This window comes from Watersipora subatra, chromosome 1, assembly GCF_963576615.1.
Source record: "Watersipora subatra chromosome 1, tzWatSuba1.1, whole genome shotgun sequence".
NCBI classification, from domain to species: Eukaryota; Metazoa; Bryozoa; class Gymnolaemata; order Cheilostomatida; family Watersiporidae; genus Watersipora; species Watersipora subatra.
The window spans coordinates 56,350,278-56,362,876 of NC_088708.1; the positions used below are offsets into that span (position 1 = coordinate 56,350,278).

The following is a 12,599-nucleotide window of genomic DNA, read 5'->3' on the forward strand; positions in this document are numbered from 1 at the left end:
CTAATCCTCCTGCGCCTGAAGCAGCCTTATATCCTGCTGCACTTGAAGCAGCCCCATATCCTCCTGCGCCTGAAGCAGCCCTATATCCTGCTGCACCTTAAGCAGCCCTATATCCTGCTGCATCTTAAGCAGCCCTATATCCTGCTGCATCTTAAGCAGCCCTATATCCTCCTGCATCTTAAACAACTCTATATCCTGCTGCACCTTACGCAGCCCTATATCCTGCTGCATCTTAAGCAGCCCTATATCCTGCTGCATCTTAAGCAGCCCTATATCCTCCTGCATCTTAAACAACTCTATATCCTGCTGCACCTTACGCAACTCTATATTCTGCTGCACCTTACGTAACTCTATATTCTGCTGCACTTTACGCAACCCTATATTCTGCTGCACCTTACGTAACTCTATATCCTGCTGCACCTTAAGCAGCCCTATATTCTGCTGCACCTTAAACAGTGCATGCCTAATGGCAGTTATACAGGTGTTACCAGTCATGGCATATCTTCCAGGTTAGTTTCTAGTAAGAAATCTAAGCGCTGCTATGAGTTGCATCTATTTATTGACATTCAAATCAACTAACTAAAACAGACAATTACAACATACAGCGTCTAGCGAAATCTTTAGTAGGTTTACTACACCTTACTAGTCAGCTTGCTATTATACGCAAGCTTCATGAATACTAGACACGTGCTTAGTAGCTGTAGTGTTTAGCTAGTCAAGTACAGAATATTCAGGCTATACCATTATAGCATAGCTAAGTACAGAATATTCAGGCTATACCATTATAGCATAGCTAAGTCCAGAATATTCAGGCTATACCATTATAGCATAGCTAAGTCCAGTTTGTTAGGTAAAAATTTATCGTGTTCAAAAATGTGACTAAAAGTCTGATTGTACTAAAAACTCTACTAAAACAGATTTAAAATACTTCTTTCTTGTAGCGAAGCTTTCACAAACGTTTCATATTTGTTTAGCCATTACACTTGGTTTATCAAACTGTTTTAACTGATTCGGTAGTCCGTAAGAGCATTTTGGCTTGTAGAAGAGGTAGATCTAAGTTGTAAGGCAGGTCCTAGCGACGTCTCCATACTTCTTCCCTCTGCTCATGTTAAATGACTTTCCGCTGACCGTCACACTACGTATGCATCCAACATAACTCTCCGAGGATTCAGGTCTATAGCGGTAGCCTGCCTGGTCTACAAAACCATGAGATTTATTGTCTCACCAGTCTCATTATTTCTCATTATTTTTATTATTTTACTCAATATACTGGGTATCATGCATCACGCAAAGGTTTATTTCTAATCAATAGCCTTCTAAAACAAAATACAGAAAAAAGTGTCTCCACAAATCATGCAAATTACAGTAATCTGGTTGAGGGAGGGAGTTAGCCTCATACAATTGTCTGCTGCCTACCGTTAGGGATGCCACCGATAAGAACGGGTGAGTTGGTGTCGGCTGATGTGCTAGAAGATGATCCTCTGCCAGTCTGAGCCATGTCCTCATCATAGTCCTCAGATTCCAATGACACCATCAATGTCACCACATTGGCACGTTTTACAACTAAAATCATTGAATATATTATACAGCTGCAGGTCGCGAGATGGAGTGAAAATTCAGGAGAACTCCTATACAGTACAGTAATCCATCCTACTTTGCAGCTCCAGCTATCACGGTATCGCGGATTTTTGGCGGCCTTCTATTGCTGTCACGCAGGTATGAGTAGAAGCGCACAATCTATTAATGTAAAAGTCCCAGAGCAACGACAAAAATAGAAACTACAAAGAATAGTTCGCGACCGCTTTTTAGCTATAGAATAGAATTTGACTATCTGTCCTTTTTTATCTACTGAAAACCACCAATAAACAATTTCGTTATTTTTGCTATCCTGACACTGATTGGCTCAAAAATATTTAGCATAGACTTTATCGCTTTGATTCTCACCCAAGTCATGTTTTGCATTTCAGTTCTCGTTAATCGCTAACGGATTGCGGTGCTGAATATATAATGCACTATACAAGTGTATACAAGTAAATGTACAGGCACTTATGCGTTAAAACTATGGCTAAAAAATCTAGTGTTTATTCCACAGAAATTTCCATTCCAAGGGTGGGTCTTCCTGCGAAGCCAGAAGGAATAATGTGTTCATGTTACCAAGAACAGGCAACTTCTCATTTGCACCATGCTATATTAACTAGTGAATAAGAATAGGCACTCACAAGAAATTAGCAAATACTTTGCGTTTGGAGTATAAGCAACTTATTGTAAATGAATAAATATTTAAGAAGCATGGTAACTGTACTATAAAAAGACTCCCAATAAATGACTAGTTAAAAACTCCCGAAAGTTAAACTACAACCAATAATGCATCTAAAGTGAAACTATTTAAAAATCACTATTCTAGTTAGACGAGCATTTGCGATATCATAATGGAAGTTATTCGCACTTGTGATCTACATGACTAAATCTAAATAATATAAATCTTATGATCAATGTATTGCGTGAGCTTCACCTTTAATCTTTCTCCATTGTCCATCACAAATATCAGCAACAAGCATCTGGGCCTCGATGTCTCCCGCACCATTATTTACATTAACTTTGACCGAGCCTTCAAAGAGCTCGATACCAAAGTAGTCGCCTCCTCCCCAAACAAGGAACAGCACGCCAGAAAGAGAGCGAGGTCGTACAGATAACTCAACTTCAGCATTAACACCGATACCAGTCTGATCTCCTGCAGAACAAGCACCAGAAATTAACCTTGAGTGTGGCACTCACTCTTAAAACTAAATGATTTTCACTACAAAGAAAGAATGATGATGTTGAAAGAATAATAAAGCCAATAAATAAAGTTTATCTAACTTACGGTCTATAAGAATAGTTAAAGTAGAATCTGGTTCATAAAGCAACATTTACAAGACATGCAATCAAGAAAACTAAATAACATTTTAACTTGAAATAACTTACAGAGTGTGATAAACGTGTGTTTATAACTTAAAGAGTGTGATAAATGTGTGTTTATAACTTACAGAGTGTGATAAACGTGTTTTTATAACTTACAGAGTGTGATAAACGTGTTTTTATAACTTACAGAGTGTGATAAACGTGTGTTTATAACTTGCAGAGTCTGATAAACGTGTTTTTATAACTTACAGAGTGTGATAAACGTGTGTTTATAACTTACAGAGTGTGATAAACGTGTTTTTATAACTTACAGAGTGTGATAAACGTGTTTTTATAACTTACAGAGTGTGATAAACGTGTGTTTATAACTTGCAGAGTGTGATAAACGTGTTTTTATAACTTACAGAGTGTGATAAGCGTGTGTTTATAACTTACAGAGTGTGCTAAACGTGTTTTTATAGCTTACAGAGTGTGATAAACGTGTGTTTATAACTTACAGAGTGTGATAAACGTGTGTATATAACTTACAGAGTGTGATAAACGTGTTTTTATAACTTACAGAGTGTGATAAACATGTGTTTATAACTTATAGAGTGTGATAAACGTGTTTTTATAACTTACAGAGTGTGATAAACATGTGTTTATAACTTATAGAGTGTGATAAACGTGTTTTTATAACTTACAGAGTGTGATAAACATGTTTTTATAACTTACAGAGTGTGATAAACGTGTTTTTATAACTTACAGAGTGTGATAAACGTGTGTTTATAACTTGCAGAGTGTGATAAACATGTTTTTATAACTTACAGAGTGTGATAAGCGTGTGTTTATAACTTACAGAGTGTGCTAAACGTGTTTTTATAGCTTACAGAGTGTGATAAACGTGTGTTTATAACTTACAGAGTGTGATAAACGTGTGTATATAACTTACAGAGTGTGATAAACGTGTTTTTATAACTTACAGAGTGTGATAAACTTGTTTTTATAACTTACAGAGTGTGAGGAATGTGTTTTTATAAATTACAGAGTGTGAGGAATGTGTGTTTATAACTTACAGAGTGTGATAAACGTGTGTTTATAACTTACAGAGTGTGATAAACGTGTTTTTATAACTGACAGAGTGTGAGGAATGTGTGTTTATAACTTACAGAGTGTGAGGAATGTGTGTTTATAACTTACAGAGTGTGAGGAATGTGTGTTTATAACTTACAGATTGCGAGGAATGTGTGTTTATAACATACAGAGTGTGAGGAATGTGTGTTTATAACTTACAGAGTGTGCTAAACGTGTTTTTATAGCTTACAGAGTGTGATAAACGTGTGTTTATAACTTACAGAGTGTGATAAACGTGTGTATATAACTTACAGAGTGTGATAAACGTGTTTTTATAACTTACAGAGTGTGATAAACATGTTTTTATAACTTACAGAGTGTGAGGAATGTGTTTTTATAAATTACAGAGTGTGAGGAATGTGTGTTTATAACTTACAGAGTGTGATAAACGTGTGTTTATAACTTACAGAGTGTGATAAACGTGTTTTTATAACTGACAGAGTGTGAGGAATGTGTGTTTATAACTTACAGAGTGTGAGGAATGTGTGTTTATAACTTACAGAGTGTGAGGAATGTGTGTTTATAACTTACAGATTGCGAGGAATGTGTGTTTATAACATACAGAGTGTGAGGAATGTGTGTTTATAACTTACAGAGTGTGATAAACGTGTGTTTATAACTTACAGAGTGGGATAAACGTGTTTTTATAACTTACAGAGTGTGATAAACGTGTGTTTATAACTTGCAGAGTGTGATAAATGTGTTTTTATAACTTACAGAGTGTGATAAACGTGTGTTTATAACTTACAGAGTGTGATAAATGTGTGTTTATAACTTACAGAGTGTGCTAAACGTGTTTTTATAGCTTACAGAGTGTGATAAACGTGTGTTTATAACTTACAGAGTGTGATAAACGTGTGTATATAACTTACAGAGTGTGATAAACGTGTTTTTATAACTTACAGAGTGTGATAAACATGTTTTTATAACTTACAGAGTGTGAGGAATGTGTTTTTATAAATTACAGAGTGTGAGGAATGTGTGTTTATAACATACAGAGTGTGAGGAATGTGTGTTTATAACTTACAGAGTGTGATAAACGTGTGTTTATAACTTACAGAGTGTGATAAACGTGTTTTTATAACTTACAGAGTGTGATAAACGTGTGTTTATAATTTACAGAGTGTGATAAATGTGTTTTTATAACTTACAGAATGTGATAAATGTGTGTTTATAACTTACAGAGTGTGATAAACGTGTATTTATAACTTACAGAGTGTAATAAACGTGTTTTTATAACTTACAGAGTGTGAGGAATGTGTGTTTATAACTTACAGAGTGTGAGGAATGTGTGTTTATAACTTACAGATTGCGAGGAATGTGTGTTTATAACTTACAGATTGTGAGGAATGAGTGTTTATAACTTACAGATAGTGAGGAATGTGTGTTTACAACTTAGACGGTAAAGAGTGTGTTTTTAACACAAATTCTTAAATCTATGACCTATTCCGGAGCCCTTACTGATGGAGCAGAAAGAAATGAAGTTGGCTGCACTTGAGGTCAGCTAAGATTTGAAGTCATAATAAAGTGCAAATTTAAACATAACTAATCATACAATTGGTTAGAGCTTTGGTCATTTCAACTTTTTGAAAGGATTTTTCATCCTTTAGCTACACCCCAGCCTCAACACTTAATGTTTTTGTGATTCAAGGAACTACACTGACAAGTCAGAAGATCTGAGTATAACCACCAGTTTTCTCTACATACTTGACATCAGCGAGGATTGCACCTTCAAAAGTTACACATTTTAAAGACTTCATGTTTTATGAGGTCAAAAGCATCACTGAAATGGCTGCAGCTACATGAAAGTTGAAGCAGATAAAATTGCTACAACCAAAACTTACTTATATTACTTTCAAAGATATTTACCTAAGGCCATTGCACCTCCAGTTAAGGGAATGAAAACTCCATCTTCCTGGTTTTCAAAGCAGCCCTGTGTACTGAAAGACTTTGCTTCCCCGTATGAGATCCACTGAGCATTATCTTCTTTTGGCAAATACTCTATCTGGTCGATACAGCCGACGAGACTCGCTGTAGATGCAAAACCTAATTTCTCAGACATATACACATAGCTATCGGCATCCATGTTCATGCCTCCCACATACACCGGTAAAACGAATTTGAGGGCAGTTGAGCCGCCGGGCCAAGTTATATCCAATGGCTTCTCAGAGTCTATAATCAAAGCACCATTCACAACTTTATTGCTTTCAGTTTGGGTCCTTTCTCTCCTTATTTCCACAGAATGCCATCGGCCATCATTGATGACTTTTCGTGACGTGGCTCCTCCAGATCCACCACCTAGAATGCCAAAAGTCGAGCTTGAATGCATGAATAATAGACTGAGTATATCCTTTTCATCCAACCTCCTATTGTCTAATTGTTCTTTGATAAAAAGCTACATAATTGTATTTTTTGTGTGTCACCATCAATACACCAGAGTTGTCTGTCCTTATCAATCAGAGTTTTTGTAGTTACTAGACAAGCTTAAGAACTTCTCTACTCATGATGTTCTGTCACATTCACTAGTAATAGTAGTGCTGTTACAGTAGGTAAACAACAAACACCATAATAGTTTTCTTAAGAACTAGCTTGTAGGTCTTACCTATCTAGTCTGTGCTAATTACTTTATGTAAATTGATCCACCTTCCTACTACTAGTGATTTAAGTTACATTTCATAGAGGTAAAAGCAAACATGTTGAATTGGTGATGATGCATATCATGAAGAACAAATTTTTAAAAATGAATCGATGTAGCAACAGTTTTAAAAATTCAAGATGATTATCAGCCTGTTTAGACAAGATATGAACTTTTTAAAGTTTCCTATAACAGTTACACATTCAAACAACCATATATACTACCTATTTTTGTGTACTTTTTTGTGAACAAAAGCTACTAAATTGTATAGAGAATAAACCGTAAAAATAATCGTAAGAATGCAGAACAAACAAGTAACCAATTAGCATAGTCAAATCTAGGTCACTTACCTAAATTGCATTTGTAGACCACCTTTCCCTTGTCCAGGTAAATAGCTGAGTAGTCAGGACTTTCATCAGGTTTTGCCCTCTCATCTCCAATAAACCACATCATTCCTTCTGATGCATAGGTCTTCACCATGAACTTCAAATAATTCCTTCAGAAAAAACATGCAAACGTCTAAACAAAAAATACATCTCCACAAACTGGTTACTTAAAACAAGCTCCTAGTTTTCCAGTGATGGAAGAAGCAGTCTCAGCAAGTCCAGCTAACTATCTGTATGCAGACATAGCTATACAACATATGTATGCCTTCAATTTTTACTGCTCTCAGGAACATGGTAACAGGACATTTTAGAAAGCTTTTAATCAGACAAAAATATCATGTGCGAGACATTTAACCTTTACGTTATTGCTCCTACGCAACTTGCAATCACTATTGGGTTAGTTTATTATAAAAAAAACTCCACCTAAGAATTGACCTTGACACATTAATCTTGCTTCACGCAAGCAATCACTGAGATGCGCTAGATAAGTTTTCTATATTGTAGATAATTAATTAGAGAAATTATACCTTAGTCTGAGCTCCTTACGAATATCAGAAATGCCAGCCATTGTTGTAAATTCAAATCTACTGTCAGGATCAAGGCCAAACCGTGTGCCCTGTTCTGTAACATTCTGAATATTAGGCTGTTGTGGAAGTTTACAACTTTGTGGTTCTACTACAGTCGTCGTCGTTGTCGAATCTTCTACAAGAGTAATATTTGTTTCTCTAAACTATCTGTACTTTGACAAAATAACTTTCTTTATATAGAATCACAACTGCAACAATAACGCTGTGAATTCTTTCATCTACAATAAAGGTAACATTTAATACAATAGGAGACGAGTCCGTCTGTTTGTCTCAAGTCAGAGTTGGAGATTAAGATAAAACATCGCTTTCAATGAGACTCCAACTTGTGATATTTAGCTTGGTAGACCGACACTCTAACACTCTAACACTAGCACTTATCGACTGCCTTTGGTTGTTTCTGAATACTTGTGTAGCTACTTAGTCTCTGCACTTTATCAGCATACCTGATGATCCCTCACAGCAATAAACGAGAGTATCAGCATATATCATAGAGATACCCATATACAGTCATACCTCGACATACGAGTGCCCCAACATACGAGAAAATCGAGATACGAGCAGAGTTTTGAGCAAGTTCCTTCTTTGACATACGAGTAATCCTTGAGATACAAGCATACGAGCCGGTTCCCGATGGCCACTATATGCTCAAGTACGCGAGAGGCCGCTTTTGAGAACAGCATGGTTCAATCTTTTTTTTCAAATCAGTTTGAAAAAAAGTTTTTAGAACGTTGGCTAAAAGTTGTAGGGAATGTCAGGCAAAAAGCACCAAACTGGAAATGAATACTGAAAAATAAAAACGACAAAATTAAAAAAGTTTTGTAAAAAATTAAAACTTAGCTTTAAGGGTATGCTTAGTAAGCTAAACTCATTAAAATTAAATTCAAAGTTTCTGTTACATAATGTCACAGAAGCTTAGGGTACCGAACGAATTGTTGTCAAGCCTCTCTCAGACAGCTGTTAGTCACTATGTCCGTCTCGAAGGTAAAAATTTACAGTAGTGTACACAGTAATGTAACATTTTATTGCAGATTTTAACGGCTAAAGAAGTATTTGTTACTTTGTTAGCGTAGGTACTAAATAAACACAATTAAAAACACTTTTCCACCGTAATAAATTCTGTTTTATGTGTATTTTCATAATATAGTAAAGGGTTATTTTGTATTTAGTTATTTATATAGGAAATAGTACCTTGAGACACTAGGAAATTGTCATACGAGCTCAGCCCCTAAACGCATCAAGCTGGTATATTGAGGTATGACCGTATGTCATTTTGTATATCAAGTGCGGCACAACAGAAACTATATTTTTAAGGCTAACTATGCGAATTTTGTTATTCAAATAGAATTTGAGAATTTGTAGCGACTTGACGCTTTATGTTATATAGACTTTTTCATGTAATGCGACGCATTAAAACTTCACATAAATTCTTTAGATTAACTAGAATCTTTTACGGTAACTAGAATCTAATAGAAACAGTGTCCGACCGTCTGAAGCCACGCCAAGAGTGTCAGGAATAAAATTGTCTTGCTCAGGAATTGAATGCAGATACTCCGATTAACAGTCCTGCACATTAACCACTAAACCACAAAATTACCCTGTCATATTGGTTCTTACACAAAATGAAACGATTATTTGCATCCATTAAGCCAATAAAAATATGTTAACAAATTACCCTGAGTGTAGTTTCACTTTGCAAAGTCTTAATTTTTATTACAATTTATTGTTAGCAATGACCAGCTGTGCTAGACACATTACAGCTACAAATTTTCAGTAATTTTAGATCTATGGTTTTAGGTGATTATTATTGAACAATAGTACTACTGAAAGTTATTATTCACATTTTATCAGTAATAATAACACTGTAAACTGTCATAATATTGATAAATCGGCCAACTCAGATCTGCTTACGGCTTTCTCGAAAATGGTTGAAAAAGTGTCCGTTTTCATTCTGCATCACATTTGTGGTATTTATAATGGCATCAGCTACTGTAAAATTTTATGATGATTAATTTGGTATTTATATATTTTTATAGACCATGTGGTTCAAAAGTTATGATGATTTATACTCTTCCCTGACAAATCTTAGATTTCATCAAATTAAAGAAGAGCATTAGAAAAATTGATTGCCTCGCACGGGAATCGAACCTGGAGCATCCGATTGACACGCAAGCACACTACTGTTTCACCACTCACAAGCCCTAGTAAGTAGCTAGATGATTCTCCACACACTGATTACTCATGGCGATCTCTCATGGTACAGAAAACTTCCAAGAGTACTAGTTCATGCAATAGGAGGTTTACAATATAGGAGTGCTTACTGGGTGCTTACTATATGGGACTGCTAGTTTTTTCTCAATATTTTAAAATTTTAGCAGTAATTCATTTTAAAATTCCTGATACTAAATATTAGCCAAACAAGAATAAAATGGAAAGGATTATGATGGCTTTAAATTTATGAGAGACTTTCTTTGAATTAAAGAACAAAAGCTGGTCATGAAAAAAACTTGTTCTCTCTCAACAAAAGCTTCCCAATCTTCAATCGTTGTGTTTATCAACACACGATAGACACACGATCGTCTGGATAAACACAGTAAATGAGTAATACTAACGCATTGGTAAATTAAGTGTGGTTGTGGCATCAGGGTCTACTGGATCTGGTACCGAGCATGTAGAATAGTCCGCATAATCTCCTTGTGGTGGGAAAATTGCAAAGTCTATAGTTTCTTTCTTGATGTAAACATCACTCATGCAACCAACGAACCGCTGCCATGTTGGAGAGTTGTCTCTACTCTTAATGTCCTCAATTGTCTCCCATCTCAGACCTCCAAAGTAGTAGCCAAAAGAGGGATCCGTTTTTGTCTTCTTTCCTCGATGAGTGCCGGTCTCTGATGTAATATCTCGATCATCGACAGCGATAGTCAACCTAAAATTTCATGACACAAAATGAGATAAAAGCGATTATGTATAGCTCTAAATCATCTACGTATGACGATGATCAGAAGAAAAAATGCTGTTTTCAAATCAAAGCACGATGTATTATTTCTTGCTCGCACTCATAAAAATATCTATAAACCATATGGTAACATTGAAACACGAAAAAGTCATCAACTATCAAATTAAAAAAACCCTGAAAACAGATATCAGCAAACTTTGGCACCCTTCAATTTACGAGCAACTCCAATAAGCTTTACACCATATTTAAACATTTTCGCTAGGCTTTTTAAAAACGTATTTACAATTAAACCGCCATCATTTGAACAGGTTAAAATGTTGGTTATGGTTACACACTCGAGACCAGCTTTCGTCACTTCTAATGAATGCCATCCTCCATCATTGAACTTGTTCTTCGTTGTGACCTGATTCTTTCTTTGAGCTCCACTCCCATCTATACCAGCTGTGTTGTCAACTCTAATCTTTCCATCTACTAGGGTCACGCTGAATGCGTTAGCATCATCTTGAGAAGAAGCATAAAACAAGGTTCCATTCTCAGCAACTGTCTTGATTCTCATTCCGACTGTGAAGTTCTCATTGATTGTCACTACATCCAAAATCTGTAATCAAACAATGGAAGTACGTGTATTAGTGTAGTGAGCATACATTATACAATTACACCGTGTAAAGGCGTATATATATAGGCCTACCCTGTATATATACCCTGTATATATATATATATGACTTTATACATATATAAAGGTCTGTACATGTATATATATACATATATATATCTATGTCTTCGTCTATATCTATATATATATATATTTCTCAAAGTATGTAGGTCATATGTCTGCATTCCGGCTATAACTATTAAAATTCCGCAGTTTCAAGGATTTGAACTCACGACGAATGCATCGGCAAGTTTCTTACCTACAACTGAGCTAGAACAGCATAGTTATCAGAGATGTTTCCATATACCGCATACCCCATGCTCATGGTAATTATTTTAGTCTTGCGCGCTACACGTTACGATGTCCCTGTTTAGAAATATTTTGGCACCTAAGTAAATGCAACGCAAAGCTTCTTTGTCGTTTTTCGTTAAAGCCAATAATTTACCTCGAACTTAAAAGTTGGTGATTTGTGTACTGATTATTACATTATTAAAAGATATACGCCGCTGTACTTGCCATGGCGAGTTATCCGTATCCGTTAGACGGTATATCCGGTATCCGTAATAATAAAAACGTATCGCAATGATAAGATTACTGTTAAACGTTTAAAGTTAACTAAAATACATACTAAAACTACCTTCAAGTAAGTGTTTAGTAAATTAAAATCATTTAAGGTAAATTCAGCATTTAGGTTGCATGTCTGTCTCGAAGGTAAGAACTCTCCACGTAGTACATTGTAATGTTCTATCTTGCAAATCATAACCACAAAATGCACTAAAGTCATTGTAGGTACCTATAGTTACCAATGGTTAACATAGTATTTCGGTACTATTTTTAATGATGATGATTTTCACCAGGAGTTGATTGCATCAGATAATGACTATGCGTTTCTATACCACTCTATGTACGTCTATAGCCTACAATATTTTCGCATGCTAATTTCAAATGTCAACACTGAAACGAACTAAAATCATATAAATGAATACCAGATATTTTTTGATTTTAATCATAGCGAAATAGACTATATTTAGCCATTACTCTCTAATGAGTTCACATTTACATTTAAGCACTTTTACATTTTTATTTTTCTTCTATATTATTTCAACGAAACACTTCTTTCAAGTAATGAAATTTTTCAACTTTCAAGTTTGAAAACCTTTACAGTTGTTTTTATTTTCTTTCTTAATTTATTTCAATTACACAAAACACTTTTCATGATATGTAGTTTAAAAGTTAGAATGGCAAATGTTGTAATATGTTAAATACAAATCAATTTTCTGATATATATATACTGCTGGGTATATATATATATATATATATATATATATATATATATATATATATACATATATATGTATATATACATATATGT

The 12,599-nt window shown here is 35.1% G+C and overlaps 2 protein-coding genes across 2 annotated transcripts in view; both read right to left on the reverse strand.

Annotated features, from left to right (window-relative positions):
* LOC137389351 (probable serine/threonine-protein kinase kinX) lies at nt 1–495 on the reverse strand. Its single transcript, XM_068075491.1, has one exon. It carries the CDS (start codon nt 493–495, stop codon nt 1–3), a length of 495 nt encoding a protein of 164 aa, XP_067931592.1.
* A 317-nt stretch (nt 496–812) lies between these two features.
* The window catches only part of LOC137389409 (laminin subunit alpha-like), a 67,541-nt gene continuing 55,754 nt past the window's right edge, over nt 813–12,599 (reverse strand). Inside the window, exons 45-52 of the mRNA XM_068075496.1 lie at nt 10,911–11,173; nt 10,232–10,545; nt 7,563–7,737; nt 7,000–7,145; nt 5,884–6,312; nt 2,513–2,731; nt 1,417–1,563; nt 813–1,196 (exon numbers count right to left, since the gene is read on the reverse strand). Of these exons, the coding sequence (XP_067931597.1) occupies nt 1,054–1,196; nt 1,417–1,563; nt 2,513–2,731; nt 5,884–6,312; nt 7,000–7,145; nt 7,563–7,737; nt 10,232–10,545; nt 10,911–11,173 (1,836 nt within the window). The 3' untranslated portion in view covers nt 813–1,053. The remainder of the gene's footprint in view (nt 1,197–1,416; nt 1,564–2,512; nt 2,732–5,883; nt 6,313–6,999; nt 7,146–7,562; nt 7,738–10,231; nt 10,546–10,910; nt 11,174–12,599) is intronic.

Excerpts from the sequence above, each read along its gene's own strand:
- LOC137389351 (XM_068075491.1), bottom strand. The coding sequence starts at position 495 with ATGACTGGTAACACCTGTATAACTGCCATTAGGCATGCACTGTTTAAG.